The sequence below is a fragment of the Leptonychotes weddellii genome, chromosome 7 (genome assembly GCF_054177405.1).
Source record: "Leptonychotes weddellii isolate Sample4059 chromosome 7, ASM5417740v2, whole genome shotgun sequence".
In the NCBI taxonomy this organism is placed as follows: Eukaryota; Metazoa; Chordata; class Mammalia; order Carnivora; family Phocidae; genus Leptonychotes; species Leptonychotes weddellii.
Genome location: NC_138375.1, coordinates 122,324,380 through 122,342,256, shown reverse-complemented (window position 1 = coordinate 122,342,256; position 17,877 = coordinate 122,324,380). Strand labels below are relative to the sequence as shown.

The following is a 17,877-nucleotide window of genomic DNA, read 5'->3' as shown; positions in this document are numbered from 1 at the left end:
GGGTTCTAGAGAGGGGTGGGGGAATGGGTTAGCCTGGTGATGGGTATTAAAGAGGGCACATTCTGCATGGAGCTCTGGGTGTTATACGCAAACAATGAATCATGGAACACTACATCAAAAACTAATGATGTATGGTGATTGACATAACATAAAAAAAAAAAGAATTGTAGGTGCCTAAAAGAAATATAATAGACATTAACAATATTTTATGTCCCTTATTTAAGATGTACATGTGACACGGTAGTGAAAAAAAATTTGGTCAAAGGTTAATTTAAAATGATAAAGATGGTTGTCATAGTCCCTTTTTAAAAATTCATTATTTGCAACCATCAATTGCCCAACAATTCTGAATCTTAAAAGAATAAAACATGTATTGATTTCACAAAGAATTGTCAAGCAACTCCTCCATGCCAAGTGGCACTATTCTAAGTGCTTGAAATGAATAAATTACTAAAATATGGTCTTTGCTCTAAGGAATGACGAGCAAAAAGCTTTGGGAAGCTTATCTGATTATCCCATTTAATTCAGTTGAGTTACATGTCTTTGGAAGAAATCTGGCTTGAAACAAAAAAAGGTATTCCACGGGGTTAAGTGGTATTATCTGGGAATTTTGTAAATTCTGCAGGCTGAGAACGCACATTATTGATTTTATATAAACCAGAGAGCACTTTCCAAGCCAGAGCCTAGTTCTGGCTCCTAGTCTGCCCCTCTATGCTTCAGTCAATTTCTCCCAGGGTTCTTACAGTAAAACCATGTGTTACACTCAGATGAATGTTAATGACTCTAATAACTATGTTGCTCTGTTTTCTTCAAAATATCTGATTGATTGGAAATACATCCTCCCTCTGCGAAGAGATTATATATTTGCATGCTCTGTCTCAATGCCATTTCGGTACAAAGTCATCTTCCATACATGTTCCTGTTATCTCAGTTCACTTGGAAGAAACAACAGCCTCCCTTAGGCTTTTATTCTCCTCTGCACTTGGATCTGTAAGTAAATATGCAGGTGCATTGGCAGGGTGTGGAAGCCTCTAGGAGACTGCCTCTACTCTGTTCAGGAGAACATACTGGAAACTACGGGGCCATCTTATAAGAAGCCTGCTGTGTACCAGGGCATCTCAGCTATTATTCCATTTAAGAGCTTTGTAAAATAGTTATAGTTCTCTTCATATTTAGTAAGAGAAAACTGGATACACACAACTGGGCCAGGTGTCGGTTTGTGTCTGCATATAACCCAATCTGAGCTCTGAAAACTGAATACTAAAAGATCAGGATGGAAGAAACCATTTTGCATTTATTTTGCATAAATGAGACTTGAGACATTTGCCTCACCATGCATATATATGCTGTATATCCAAACCAAAAATAAAATCTAAGGTTATTTTTTATATTTAAACTCTGCTTCAAAAGACATATGAAAATACACCTACATACAAAAAGAAAGTCTGTACCTACGCCTTTTAACCATTTTGGGGGGAAAAATTATTCTGTGCATAATAGCTTACCATGATTTGGGTGCTTCGCTGAGGCTCGAGAAATTGTTAGTGCCAATTCCAATTTGCTTAGTTCATTTACTTTGCACTTAAGATGTAAATTAATCATTGCTGGTAACATCAATTTAGTTGTAATTAATCATAGAGGGAGGAGTTAAGCAGTCATATTGGTGCCAGCCATATTAACTGCCTTATCTGATTGCTCTCATGTAATTTTCCAGCACTTTGATGAATATACAAGTCAAGAAATACTTTGGGGGCTTCCAAGAATATTCATAGTACATTTGGAAATAGATTTGAAAGATTATAAATAGTTGATTGCTGCTTTACCTGAAGACTTTTTTTGCGGCTTTAGATATATAACTTACACACACACACACACACACACTTTGTCCCTGCTTTGGATAAATGACTTGTTGATGCTTTCAGAGCAGTTGAAGCTAAAAATGGAGATTTTACTAGAGTCTTGGCAGCATGTTCAAGGTCAGAGAGAAGTGGATCCCAACAAAGAGCAAGTATAGATGTTTCCTATGCCATTTCCGCCTATCAAATAAATATTTAGGGGAAAATATAATTCTCATTTGCAAATATGCAATATTTATTAGTTCTTGACCAAAACTATTGATTTTTATAACATTACATTCAGAATATATCCATATATTTACTTACGACTAACAGAACTTTAGGTGATTTACAGCAGACAAACAAATAAACCAATACTACACTGATGTAAGAGGAATGATGTACTAAATCAGCGTATTTTACAATCCCCACATGCCTGGGGACTCCCTATCCATTGTATCAAGGCATTCTTTCCTTTATGGTGAGGACAGATCTCACCTACAACATAGAAGACACAGTTTATCACAGAGTGTCAACATATACTTTTCAGTCCGTAGTCTTAAAGGCCAGACTTCGCAGGTGTTCTCATGAACGCAGGAGGAAGGTCTATGTTATGAAGTGTTAGCTGGCTCCCCAGTGCTCCCCATGGCAGAGTGGTTGATCAGGTCTTGTGCTGGGTTTCCTGAGCTGGTGTTCCCTGCAAATGACTGGTACTGCTGGGTCCCTTTGGCCTGGCCTTAGCATCGACTTCTGAGTTCACGGTCCCTTCCCTGAGTCTGGTCCTAGGATCCCTGTACCCTCCTTGGCACTACCTCAGTCATCTTCAGGTTTATGAGTTTACTTTCAACTTTACTGTCCTCCCAATGGAGAATAGGGGAAGATGTGGATCCTCAACTTGCTACAAATGGGCCAGAGGAAGCTGTGCTTCTATATTACAAGCCCACCTGCTCAGATAGCTCCCTGTGGTTGAGGTACTATAATGACCATGGGATCTCTCTAAGAGGCATAGAAATTTCTCAGGCCAAGCCCAATGAACCAAAACCAAACTGAATCAAAACAAAAAACAAACCAGAACCAAGGAATTTGGAATTTGGTAATCTGGAATTTCCCCGATGGCATCTGGATGTTTCTATCCATTCTCTTGGGGTTTTGACCCCATGACCACACTCTCACTCTTTATTCTCTTCTCCTTGGCTTTTTCCCAAGCCCCAGAATGTGCTTCTCTTTTTGCTTCCTGTCTTAAAGGAATTCTCCCTACTTCACATTCTCCCATTACCTCTATGATATGGATGACCGTAAAACCTGATGATCTCAGTTTCCCAGGTTTGGTCCTGAGTAAGTGGAGGGAATGTTTTAGCGCTTTGAAAAGCTCATTCCTCTGCATCCAATCAGTAATTTGGGAAGTAGGAGGGGGAGGTGGTACCCTTAAATAGGAAAAAGGACCCTTCTTGGAAGACTTCCAACATTTGGAATACCGGGGAAAGGATGCAGTTCAAGATGTAAGAAGGTAAATGGTAAAAGATAAGTCTTTATTCTACCCTAAGTGTCCCTTGGGCACTCAGCTACAGAGATAATCACTGTCTCCAGGGTCTTATATCTATATTCTAAGGTTTCTATGCCTAACCATGTAGGTATATGTAGTTTCTTTCCTTCTAAAAACAATTTGTAGCATATTAGGCACACTGTTCTGTACCTTTCATTTTTTTTTTTTTTACTTAAAATCCCTTTATCAGTTCATATCACTACCCAGACAGCTGTCTTACTCTCCTTCATGGCTGCATACTATTCAAATATAACAAAGTAACACAATTCATTTAACCAGGCCCTCCTGACCTCTTTTGGTTGTTTCAGTATTTTTTTTTTCTTGCAAACAATGCTATAATGACTATCTTGCCATATGCCTTACTTTGAACATGCCCAGGTTAATCTGTGGAATAAATTCCTCAAAGTGCAATTGCTGTATCAAATATAATTTTTCATTAGGATAGATATGGCCAAATTCTTTGCAACAGAATGGTTCTTACAGTCTTATCAATATAAATAGGAATGTCTGCTTCCTGTTGCCTTTCTCAGCAGATTGTATAAACTTGATCTTTGACAGTGGGAAGTAAAAAATGGTGTTTCAAAGCTTTAATTTGCATTTCTGTTCTTATAAGTGAAATTGAGTCCTGTGTAAGTTTTTAAGAGTCTTCTAAATTTTTGTTTGTTTTTATCCTGTTTTTCCATTTTTCTCTCAATTTGTTGGTCTTACTGATTTTCAGGGGCTTTTCATGAATTAAGAGGATTAGCTCTTAATTTGGGATATGCTATTTCGATATTATATTTTATTTGTTTGTTATTTGTCTTTTGGCCTGTGTATGGTGTACTTTGATACATAGAAATTTATTATGTTATCTAATTAATCACTTTTTAATTTTTAGTTTTATGGCATATTAGCAAAGCCTACTCTACTCTGAGATTATAAAAATAATTCTCCCATGCTATTAGTAATTCTATGGTTTCATTTATGTTGAAATGTTTGATCCATTTGGAATTTGTTTTAGTATAATGTACAAGGTAGAAATTAAATTTTTCCCAGATGGTGACCACTTACTCAATAATGCATTTTTCCCACTTATTTGAGATGTGAATTTTATGATATTATATAATATCAAATAGAAATACATGATATAATATGATTTAAAATATAATGTTTATTTCTGGAATTTCTATTCATTTTACTGATCATTTTGTATAATCATTTACCAGTACAATACAACTTTAAATATTTCAGTAATTAACTAAAGAAAGAAGAGAGTTGGCTTTTTGTTCATGTTACTGCATTTTGAACTTAAGTGATTAAAACACCTAATTAACTAGAGCAGGTCATACTTCACCCAGAATGAAAAATTACAAATGACAGTAATATCCTCAAAGAAGAAAATTATGCCACAGAACCAACTTGGAAATTACTCTCGTATATATGTCATTGCTAAATATTGAGCATGGCTTATGTCAAAAGTTGTCAGAAGGGTCTGACAAATACCAACATCTAGATGAAGTTTAAGAGAACTGCAACTTAGCAATTGAGATAGTGTTTTAACAGGTACAACATTTCCACTTGGAAGTGTGATCTTGATGTTGATTTTCTTACCTGAATAATGTGACCTACACTCGCTGCTCTTAATTAGATTGTGTTGGGACTACAGAGCCAGAAGAATTTCGCACCGACATTAATCCTATCTGGAGAATACCAGCTTGAGCCTGACAGTTTTTAGGAGACAAGGTCAAATTCAGTACAACATATTAATAGCGACCATGGGGAGAAAATGGAGGTGTTATGGCCCAGAGAAAGCAGCATATCATTATAGGTCATACTGCAATCAGCTACTTTTTATCAACTAAAGGTTTTATGTCATTTTTTAGGTACAAAATAATATACACACATGCAAATGTACACAGTAGAAATGTGTCTTCAGAGTAAAATTTGGAAGTTTTTCTCTACAAAGAGAGTACTCAGAAGCAGTACAGTTATCATTTTGGTGAGCACTGTTTCAAAATTAGTCTAAGAGGGATGTTTTGTTTTGCTTTATATAGTAATATTTATATTACTCATTTTGTTTTGCATCTTGATTTTATTACTTAGTTTGTGGTGGACATCTTCCCATGTTAACACGTGGTCTCACTCATTCTTTTTTGATTTGTGTTAAATTTTTGCATTAGCAATGTTCTCTTTATGGAATTTATTATCATTATTATGTTAAATTACAGAAATAAACACTGATAAAAAATTCAGCAATACAAAACTGAAATTAATGGATTAGAAAGTAACTCAGAAAAACAAAAAAACGATTTTTATTCATCAAATATACAAAAATAAAAAGAGTATATAGAGAAGTGGATGTTCTCAACATTTCTACATTTCTTTTTTTTATTATTATTATGTTATGTTAGGCACCATACAGTACGTCATTAGTTTTTGATGTAGTGTTCCACGATTCATTGTTTGCATATAACACCCAGTGCTCCATGCAGAACGTGCCCTCTTCAATACCCATCACCGGGCTAACCCATCCCCCCACTCTCTCCCCTCTAAAACCCTCAGTTTGTTTCTCGGAGTCCATAGTCTCTCATGGTTCGTCTCCCCCTCCAATTTCCCCCCCCTTCATTTTTCCCTTCCTTCTCAATAATGTAGTTATATCTTTTATAAATTAAACATATCCATACTAGTTGGCTGAGCAATCCCTTTTTTGAGCACCAATACTGCATAGATCAAAACCCCAGAATGCAAGGACATATGTGCAAGGATTTGTAGAGCAAAACTCTTCAGTGTGGTGAGAAACTGGAAACGACCCAAAAGTCTGTCAGTTATGAAATGACTGAACATATCACAGGTAACAATGATATAGAAGATTAAGCTCTTATTTAAAAAGATGTGTTTGAACTAGACAGACTTTCAGAATGGGCTTTTGAATGAAGATACCAAATTGAGAAATAATGTGGTATAGTGTGGACTTATTTTTTTTCTGCGAAAAACATCAAAAACTACTCACATACATGCACAAACATGAAAACGGGCTTGAAATAATACATCAGCCTAGTAAAAATGCTTCCATGAGTAGGGATGTGATTATTAGTAGTGATATGATTTGGTGATATGATCATGTTTTCCTTTAGAATTTATACACCATGGTAAACATGTATATATTATTTTTATAATTTAAAAAAGTGAATAAAAAACACTAAAATGGAAAAAATAAATGATTGGATGAACAAGTGTTATAGAAAATACCTTACTATTGTCATATAAAGTTTAATGACTTTAGGAGGAGGTACTCTGAATATTGGTACAATATCAATATTCTAAGCATCAGAAGTAGTAATAATGGAGTGGTGTTAGATGATGCTCGATAATATTCTGCCTTTATTTCATTTTATTTCTTTGGTCTAGAGAGCTGGAATCTTGCTTTGGTTTCACTATTCTTTCTTTTTAGAAGATTCGTTCAGGAGAGATGTGTTCGAAGAAGGCTAAAGAAAATATCACTTGATTATTAACTGGGCATCAGCCTCAACACCAGTTCTGCAACCCTGAACTCACCTCACCACCCATGGCCTTCTTTTTGCTTGATCCAATGGAAATCTAGGGCCCAGAAATGAAGCAGGATGAAGACAGGCCATGCTACATTTCTACGTCTACACTAGAAGATCAACACCTAGCCATGTAATAGTAAAAAAGATACCTCTGCCAAAACAAAGGAAATAGGGGTAAAGCAGAGCCCCAAATAGGTTTATCTGTACTTTCAAGGTTTCCTCCATAAGAAAACATGGCTGACCAGTGTCTTGATATTTATCAGATTAGCACTCTCTACCCTTGGAAGATGGGTTTCTTGCCCCTGATGCCCACTCATCCTTAAGTAGGAAAGAAAAAGAAGAGGGAAAAAGAAAGGACTTTCATTCCTTAGATTATTCAGGTTAAAAACAAAAGAAAAGGATATAATCTACTAAAAATGTAAAGCAACAACTGGAAAGAGATGGAAATTAATCTCCAATTACTTTTCCAACTTGGGGGGTTCACAAAAATAAAAGCCATATTTTTCCCAAGCACTTCTAGGTTTCTCAAACCATCTGTGCTTCAAGGAGAATTTACTACATGTGTTTTTAGTTAATTTACACTTAACTCATCAAAATGTTGACTTGTTATTCCAGCTATTTGATGTCTCAGAAATCATACACACATTTTAATATATGTTCAAAAGTCTTTTCCCCATTTGGATAAGGAAGTCATCATCAGCTAGCAGTAAACAGAACCTGGAAGAGCTTAAGCCTGATTCTGAATGGAGAACTGAGGAGATTCCAAGGAGTTTGAAACTCAGAAAACTAATCCCCACAAACATGGTGACAAGATCTTTAAAGGGAAAAACACAAGAAGTGACCAAAAAACATCAAAATCATCACAAGCAAACTGGGAATTTTTAGAATGTGAAGATGTTTAGTTAGGGGACTTGCAATATACATCATATTAATATAGATCATCATTAATTTGTATAATGTTCCTTAAATAAAAGAACTTTGAGGTCAGCACAAACAGCCCCACATTAGTCCATGTGTACTAAACACTGTGTAGAAGTCAATACGTTAATTTTTCTACGAGAAAGGACCGAGGAAACTTTTCAGAACTTCTGATGACCCAATGACCTCCTTTCCTTTTCAGTAAAATGTATTAAATGCATATCCATGAAACAGCTCCTCTGTCTTCACAGAGGTAGGCTGGAAATATTTTTTCTTTCCCCCCAACTTGAATATGTTTCTAGACCAGAGCACTTGAGTAAGTTGTCACAGATTAATGTTTGATTGTCTGCTCTTACACCTGACGAAAGCTTCAGTCAAACCTAGAACAATTCTCATGATACACACACATTCTGAGAGCTGTCTGATGCAGGAAGCTGGCCTTTTGTGACTGAAGACAGCAAGGGGTTCAGAGACCCGACTGCAAACCATGGAAGGTGTTCTGAGGCCAAATCCCATATAAGTATGAGAGGAACCAAGTCATGTCCAAGAATGGCCACAGAAGGAAGCAGAAGATTCAAGATTCAGAGAAGTAGATCCATAGGAACATGAACTAGAAATGAATCAATAGGAACATGAAATAGAAGTGGATCAATAGGAACCTGATGCTGGAGGGATGGGAGCAGCCAAGGGACTGGGGAATGTTCTGGGAGCAGTTTGGGGAGTGGAGAGGGCACAGACAGATACAGCAGGAGGGGAAGGGCCAGTTTGGGGCACGATCATGATCATAAGCTCATGAAGTGGTCTGGCTTGCTTCCCTCTTCAGGGATAAATTCATAAAATAATACAAGTATCAGGGGCAGAAGGAAACACAATAATCATCTCATTCAACTTTATCAATTCTAACGCTCTCATTTTTATAATTGTGGATTTCACTGCTCAGACTAGACGGGCATTGGTTTGCCCTGTCTATGCCCCAGCTAGTGTCGGAGCTGGGCAGAGTGACTGTGGGGCCTCTATCTACTTCCTGCTCAGCGTCCTGTCCCTGCACCACATCCAAGTGAGTTAGTCATTTCCAGTTTCCCTTCTTCTTTTTAAAGTTTCTTTTTTTTCCCCCACTTGCCTCATTCATTCCCAGTGTAACTTGAGATTGAAGTAGCAGTGACAAAATGTCACACCCAAAGCTCAAGTGGAAGTGTTCCCCAAGGGGGTCACAGCAACGTGTGTTTGTTTTGTGAGGTTCCATGCTCATTCTCAGCAAATGGGTTCAAAGCTGTGAACCAACCTTGAACCTTGGGAACTGGGAGTTGACATGATGGGACTAATATGTAAAAGAAGAAAAAGGTTCAGAAGACTTGTTGGATGTCACTTCTCTTTTCAAAAGGAACATTTTGGTGAGTTAAGTGTAAATGAGTCGGCAACACTCGGATTTTATTTCCTCTCCAGATGCCTGGTTTTAAAAATTAATGGAAAAACGTGCTCGGCACAACACGTTTTGAACTTTATTGGTCTTTTTTCCTCTAGAAGATGGAGGCTGAAGAATGTGAAGACAACTGAATCGAAAGCCATCATGAGTTTTAAAACGTGTGTATAGCACATGACACTGTCAGATGGAGGAGTAGGAACATCCAGCCCCAGAGCTCTCTTTCTGAAAGCCTTGTTATACTTCCACTGGTTGACTTAATTATATTACTAACACAAGTTTCCAGGCAGGTTTTTATCTGAACTTATTGTACGAGAATCAGGGATGGGGCTGTGAGGAATCCATTTCATAAGTAGTGTAATGCTTGAATAAAGGTAGTAATTGGGCAATTAGAATACAAGAGATAATAAATGACTTTGTTTAAAATGTGAAGGCTTGGGGTGCCTGGGTGGCTCAGTCGTTAAGCGTCTGCCTTCGGCTCAGGTAATGATCCCAGAGTCCCGGGATCGAGCCCCGCATCGGGCTCCCTGCCCCGCAGGAAGCCTGCTTCTGCCTCTCCCACTCCCACTGCTTGTGTTCCCTCTCTCACTGTGTCTCTATCTGTCAAATAAATAAATCTTTAAAAAAAAAATGTGAAGACTTTCCAAAAAAATAAAACAGTCTATTGGATGATCTTTCATATATACCATTTTATCTGCCTCAGACATTTTACTTTGTGTAGTAAGAGGTAGGATCTTTGCAGAATTCTGATGATTTCCATCAGGAAAAATAAATATTTGAGGATCTCATAATCTGTTTTCATTTTTGCCTTTTTGGCCAACTTGATGGATTCTGTTCTATTATTTTATTCATTCTTCTATTAATAATTATTCTATTAATATCATGGAGGATATTTGGTAATTATTTTACTAATATTATGGGAGTCTTTAGTCAAATTCTTTGGTTTTGTTGTAGGAATCACTCCATAATTAGCTAAATAAATTTTTTAAAAGATTTTTAATTTATTTATTTGAGAGAGAGAGAGAGTGAGAGCATGAGAAAGGGGGAGGGGAAGAAGAACAGGGAGAAGCAGGCTCCCGGCTGAGCAAGGATCCCGATGCGGGACTCCATCCCAGGACTCTGGGATCATGACCCTACCCAAAGGCAGACGCTTAACTAACTGAGCCACCCAGGCGCCGCTAACTAAACAAATTTCAAATCTTCTGTACAGGCAGTATTCACAAACTCATCTTTTTTTAAACCTGTATTTATTTCCTGATGTGCCCGGGAACTTCTAAGACAACCTATAAGTTTATATAAGCACTTCCTGACTAGCTTGTGAATGGATTTTCTTTACAACACACTAGCATGACTTAAATCAAAATATTTCTGGTGCTACAATTGGATAAAATCACAAGGAAGTTATGCTAGCAATTTTATTAAAATGATAGGTTGGATGGGACAAAAACACTCAGTCCTATTGAGCGCCAAGGTGGAGCATACTTCACATAACTTACCTTTTATTGACAGAGTCAAGCCCTATCACATAGCAAGAGTACTTTACATGTCAACATCACATCTGTCATTAAGTATGTGACTTTTTTCTTTCTTTCTTTTTTTTTTTTTTTTTGCTGTTGTTTCATGTATTTCAAATAGAAAGAAAACTGGGCAACATTTCAAAATTTAAATATGGTGCATGAAAAGGCTTTGTTCACATTTAATTAAATTACTGTTTATATGCCATATGTTTAATCCGACATTGCTTGTATCCCAGATGGAGGTAATGGGTAAGAATAAGGTATAATTTTTTTTTCCCTCTTCTCAAAGTACAGGGTACAAATTGAGATGATTTTCTAAAAAGTGTCATCACAATGACAAACTCATATGGCCACCGCTGTGACTTCAGCGCTTAAATGATCCCTTCATGGCTCATTAACTCTCAGAACTATAAAGATAACTTCTCTGAAGATAGGTAGGACCCTGAGCTCCAGAAGACAATACTTAAGTATATTTGAGGCTCTTAGTGAAACTTTCCTCAGGCATACTGCTCCTCAGACTAACCAAAACAGTTCTTCAGGGATTTCTGATCAGGTTTATTTTTAAATTATAAATAAAAAATAAAGAGTTGGTGTTAATTTAAAAGTGTAAACTCAAGTCACGAAAATGTAAATTCAGTAAAACATTTAATGCACTGTGAGCTAGAAAGAGACAGACAGGAACCTTGTAGGATTTCCCTATGTGCGGAGGGAGCTGAATTCACTGTTCTCATCCACCGAGTGGATGTGCTTCCCAGAGACGATGGGAGGGGTCATTTTTACCATATGAAGTGAGCGTGTGTTTTTCTTGCTTTTGCTGTTGTGCTGTTTTTGCCATATTTTCTGAGTTCAAGTCTCTAATCAGTTGGTGGGAGTGTAGATTTAATGATATTTATTTTGGAAAACATGTTCTGCTAACATTTTGTAGTAATATAAGCCATTTCATTCTAAAATTGGCAGCTGAAACTAGCACTATGTCCACATAAACAACTACTCAAATGTTTCCGTCAAAAGCATGTTGGGCACCCAAGGCCAGGACATTATTTCTGGGTCTGTGTACTGCTAAAAGGGAAAGCTGCGCGGGCAGGAGGCTACCTCCAACCCACACAGATGGAACCTGAGGAAACTTTAATGTGCCCCCGTGTATATGAAAAGAACTCCTCACCTTTTGTTTTTGAAGGTGAGTAAGTGGAAATAGCAGAAACGTAAGGAGGAAATTCTTGGCCTCAGTGGTAGTCTTGAGGGGTAGGCCCTCTTGCTCTTTGGAGAGGGTCAAGCCAAGCAGCGGGAGAGGGAAGTGGGGAGGCTTCCCTGTGATGGTGACACAGATATTAAGCTAAACTGAGAATGATACCCATCTTCTATTCTCACCAAAGGGTGGAGTAGGAGAACCCACCTACCACCTTGGTTTGCCAGGTGAGAGAGTTTCAGGATAGAAACAAGGGCATTCTGATACTATAGGGCAGTGGTCATTTTATTTTTTTGAGCATCTGCCATAGACTAAGTAGTGTACCAGACCTTTTAGATAGATTTTCCTATTAAAATGTCACAAATCTCCTGCAGTAGTATTATAGGTGAATAATATCATAATATAAGTAACCTATATAATGTAATGTAGCATGATGTAATATAATATAATATAACATGTATGGAGAGTTTGGCCAATTTGCCAGAATCCTACAACTAGCAAGAAGGAACATCAGGATTTGAATTATGGAATCTGACCCCACTGACCATCTCTTTCAATACCATCATCTGGATCAACAGAGGACAGAGATTGTGGGGAAGTAAACCAGGGAGAGGAGGGAAGAGAGATTAAATAAACAATGCTGTATTAACAACCGAGTGACAAATATTGCCATGCTACTCATTAAGTTATTTAAATCCTTGATCTATGGTAGAGAGTCATGAATGCACACAAATTTTTAAATGGTATTGTGATCCTTGACAATGATTAAACATGCACCCTCCCTCAAAAGGCTTAAACACACATTCATGTAGTCTTTACTTTCACTACATGTACCAGTGGCCTAGATGCACGCTCCTGAGTCACCCTTAATATCATTCTCCTTCTGATCTGCCATAGCTCACCTTGTCCCAATCTTAATTTTCCCCCATTTTCCTCCATTTTAGTGAAAGGTTGTACCAACCATTCTGTGCCCAAGCCAGGAGCCTGGAAGTCAGCCTTGGTTATCAGACTTTTCCTTATCTCCCATGTTCAATCTTTTACTCATTTCTATTTTTCTTCCTAAATAGCTCCTGAATCTGTGCTTTTTTTTTTTTTACTCCACCTCCTCCATCACTATTACCTGGACTTCTAACAGTAGTTTTGTACCTCTGACCTCTAATCCATTCTCCACAGACTAGGCAGGAAAATTTGTTAGTAATGCAAACATCGGATCCCATCGGTCTGCTTCAGATCTAAGACTGTTAGGCCAAGACAGAAATCCTGCGCATGGCCTGTGGGGCCCTGTGATAGCTGGCCTCATTTCTCTGTCTTCACCTCATAGAACTCCCCTCTTCCTCTCTTTACCATATCATCACCTTGACCTTTCTGTTTCTGCCTCACGGCTGGCTATTGCAAATGTTCTTTCACAAATCCCTCTCCATTTCCCTGAGTGACCTTTAAACTTATCGTTTAGATGGTTCAGCATTCACCTCCACCTCCCCTTCCCAACCCACCAGGTGTCGGCTTTCTCACATCCTCTCTGTTCACCCCTTCTCTTTGCACACATGTAACGATAGTGATGAAACATCTGCTTGTCTATCTTCCCTTAGCAAAAACTAGGAGAGCAAAAGCCAAATCTGCCTTGTACACTAGTCTATACACATCACATAGCACAGAGCCTTTAAGATATTAGGTAGCTAATTAATCCTCAAATGATGGCATGAATGCATACTTCCTCTATCACCTTCAATTAAGGAAGAGAATGAGTCATCTTAGAACTCTGACAGTAGGTTCCTAAAGAGAGCCACTCTTTTTTGTTTGTTTGTTTTCATTAGGGACTAGCATGATGCCCAGTAGATTTTCAACAGTGAGCTTACTGAAAGTACAAACTACATGCATTTAGTTTGTAGAGGGAGGAGGGGAGGCCTCTAGCTATTAGGAAGCAGAATACTCTTCCACCATAGAAGACCTAAGAGTTTCATCTCCTAGGCAAATCAGGGAGCTCTACGACAAACCTTTGAATTACCTAGATTCCTCTTTCCTCTTGTATTAGCCAGGGTTCTCCGGAGAAACTGAACCAATAGGATATATATATAAAAAGGAATTGACTCACATGATTTTGGAGGTTGAGATGTCCCGTGATCTGCCATCTTCAAAGTAGCGATGCAGGGAAGTGAAGTTCAAAGGACTGAGAACTAGAGAGCCGATGATGTATATTCTAGTTCCAATCCGAAAGCCTGAGAACCAGAAACACACAGGGCAGGAGAAGCTCAAAGTCCAGGTCAAACTGTCAGGCTGAGAATGACATCAACCTTCCTCCACCTTTTTGTTTTCTTCAGGCTCTCAGTGGCTTGGATGATGCACCACCCTCACTGGAGAGAGCCATCTGCTTTGCTAAGTTTACCAATTCAAACACTAATCTCATTTGGAAACACCTAGAAATAATGTTTAAACAGATATCTGGGCATCCCATGGCCCTGTCAAGTTGACAAAACTTAACCATTACCTTTCTATAGCCAAATATACATCTAACCCTACTGATTTTGAATAGTTTAGTTTCACTGTAACTTTCAGAATTCTAGCAGCTGAGATCCTTGTAGATCATTTGTGAGCTTATAGTTGTTGGAAATCTCATGGAGACAACCCAGTGACTCCAATAAATAGCACCCATAAATTCTCAAAGACACACTTCACATGTGCTACTTAAAATTACTCCAGAAACGCTTATGGGTATTACATAAAGCCACAAAGATGAGTAAGAAGATACAATCAGCCGACTTTGAAAAATGTTCTAACATAATCTAATAATTTTGAGAAAATTGTTAGCTATGGTCGAAGAAGCTAAGATATTTCAATTTCTTTTTACTTGGCTACAAATTCTTCCTCCCTTTCTCCCTGTGAAACTCTTAAAGTGGAAGTTGTGCTCAATTAGTTTAGTTATAAGCACATTCTAATTCTTCAACATCACATCAAAATGCCAGAGTGAATTTCCGAGATACAAATGCACTTAGGGATTAGCCTCATCAATGGAAGGACTACAGCTGAAAATGCTCCAATAATAAAAGAGAGGTTACACTAAGAAGTGAATGATTGGTATGAAAAAAGAGAGTTCTATACCTTAGAGTTACAGTCATGTGTCTATTTGTAAATTATTTGCCAAATCACTGGTGTGTAGAAAGTTACAGGATGAAAGTAGATTCTGATAGTGTGCTGTGTTATTCCAAAGCTCACATGTTCCTATATTTACAGCAACAGCCTAGAAAACAAGACTGACAGAGTCATTTTGTTAAGTCTCCTTAATTTTCTGCACCCTAGTTTTCTCTTGTATATACTACAATAAAAACTCTCTGTGCACATGTCATGGGCTGGTTATGCCTATCATTCTACCATTGGCTCTTGCCTAGCACAATAACTCAAGAGAGATAGTGCAATATAAAAAAATATGAACATCTCCTCCCATAGCATTACACATGTAATATGATTACCACTTTTGTCAGTGCAAGTGGGAGAAAGGAAATAGACACCCCAACTTTATCAAATCTATTAGTTAAAGTGGAAAAAAAAGATACTACTCTAGTGGAGTCAGTATGATAATTTGAAGGAATTAGCTCAATATTAAATGCCAGGGAATCAGTCCTAAATGAAACCCCCAAAACTAGCCTAACAGGATTACAACTGCTGAATAACAATGCTCTAGTTTTTATTCTTGAATGACAGAGTATTGTTTAAGATCTACATCAGTTGCCATTGACAATAATCATTCATACCATTTCAAATCAAAGGGGTGGAGCAAAAACCATATTAAATAAGTGAAGTTTTTATTTTTTATATTATATCTTTTTTATTTGAAACAATTTCTATATTTTCTGTTTTATTTAATCAGGAATTATATTTCTTCATTCCACCTTCCGGTTCAAATATTAAACCCTTAATGACTTATAGAAATTCTAAGGTTAAAAGGCCAGAGGTGGACTGACTATATTCTAAACATTTAATTCTCACTTGTGAGACTAGGGACACTGGTTGATCAGGCATAAATAGATACTGTGTTACAGGAAGGTTCATCTGGCTCCTTTACTTTTACCACCCCTGGTTTCCTCTTAGATCTTCGATATTTCAACTTTAGTTGGTTTCCTACTTGGAAAAGAAAAGAGGAAAAGAAGAAAGTCTGGAAAAGAAGGAAGTGTCCATACAGGTTTTTGAAAATCATCCAAGATCCACAGAGATTTGAGGGGAGGGGAGTCTCAAGTCCAACACCTTAAAAAGTCCAACATCTTAAAAATGCAAACCTTGAGAATCAGGGGAGTTTCATGGCTGATAAAAGGTCACATATTCAAATAAAGTGGGGACCCATTATGGTACAGTGACGGTAAAGGGACGGAACTCTCCAACAGTGACTTGAGGCCCCTTAGCACCAATTTCAGTTTTGTGACATCACTTGAATCGTGGCTTTGAATGATTGCGTAACTGTTACCTGTCGTGTGCATCTTGTATCCCCAGAAAAATCAAGCTCTTTGATTTCCTTTTGTCCCCATGGTTTCCTAGCACGATGCAAAACATACTCAGTAAAATTTAAATAAGCCTGTTTGGCAAGTCCTTTTATTGCCATCAGATCCCTTGACATTTTTAATTCAGATTTTTTTTTTAATTTGAAAAATAAATGAAAATCCTAGTCCTTGCCTTAGCCAGACTTGGCGTGTTTGCTACGGCTCTAAACTCTGTGCACATTGCAGGGCTGGTTATCCCCAGCGTTCTATCGTTTATTCTATTCCAGCACAATGATAATTCGAGACATGACACAATACAAATAAATATTTGTAAGTTCTAGCTGGACTCAGAGATTACAACATTTTTTTTTTTTCTTGAGTCAAGTTCCAGCGCACCCTCTTTATTTCCATTCTGACGATCAATGTCAGGAAAAACGCCCCCGTCTTCAGCTACAGGACCACTGAACAAGATATCCCTCATTGTGCATTCTCGAGTTTCAAACACCTGCCGGGTTCTTTCAGAGGTGGACCCTCTTTAGGGCAGGTATAGGCTCTGGCTCCCTCCCAGGGGTCCGCTTCCTGAAGCTGCTATTCTCTGACCTCTGACTGTGGGTTTCTTTTGCCATTATTTTCCTGGCTCGGACAAAAGACAGCCACCCTTTTGGACCTCCACGTGGCTCAGCTAGCGGATCCAAATTCTGCTGCTTGCACACCGCAGAGTGATCTGCCACGTCCGGAATGGCCTGCGAACTAATGTCATCTTGCATTTTGAGTCCTTTAGAGTTTTCAGGGACTGATCCTTACCGCAAACAGGTCCCTGATTATTTCTTTGTGGCTTGCTCTAATATTACATTCACAGCCAGAGCCTGGTCCTGATTGAGAATAGATTTCATCGTTTCTTCCCGGCCTGCCGCCTACACTGAAGAAATTTGGCACGTTTGGAAGCATTTGGGAATCAAATGTTTTTCAGATTTCCCTAGTATGACTTTATATCATGATCATAAGGTTCTTCTCCTTTTCTAAAAGTGAAGGAATTTAAAGTTTTGTTTGGTCTCAGGTTTGTTAATCTCAGCTGCAGAACAGCCTGGTCTTTCAGAGGTCTTTGTTCTGAACACAAGTGATGCTTCTTTTCTCCCCCCCCCCCTTTTTTTTATTATGTTATGTTAATCCCCATACATCACATCATTAGCTTTTGATGTAGTGTTCCATGATTCCTTGTTTGCATATAACACCCAGTGCTCCATGCAGAACATGCCCTCTTTAATACCCATCACCAGGCTAACACATCCTCCCACCCCCCTCCCCTCTAGAACCCTCAGTTTGTTTTTCAGAGTCCATCGTCTCTCATGGTTCATCTACCCCTCCGATTTCCCCCCCTTCATTCTTCCCCTCCTGCTACCTTCTTCTTCTTCTTCTTTTTTTTTTTAAACATATAATGTATTATTTGCTTCAGAGGTACAGATCT

General features: G+C 38.1%; 1 protein-coding gene across 1 annotated transcript in view; it reads right to left on the bottom strand.

Moving 5' to 3' along the window:
- The window catches only part of LOC115944585 (uncharacterized), a 264,914-nt gene that overhangs the window by 87,971 nt on the left and 159,066 nt on the right, over positions 1–17,877 (bottom strand). The window contains exon 3 of the mRNA XM_081825778.1: positions 14,039–14,162. Coding sequence (XP_081681904.1) covers positions 14,039–14,162 — 124 coding nt within the window. The remainder of the gene's footprint in view (positions 1–14,038; positions 14,163–17,877) is intronic.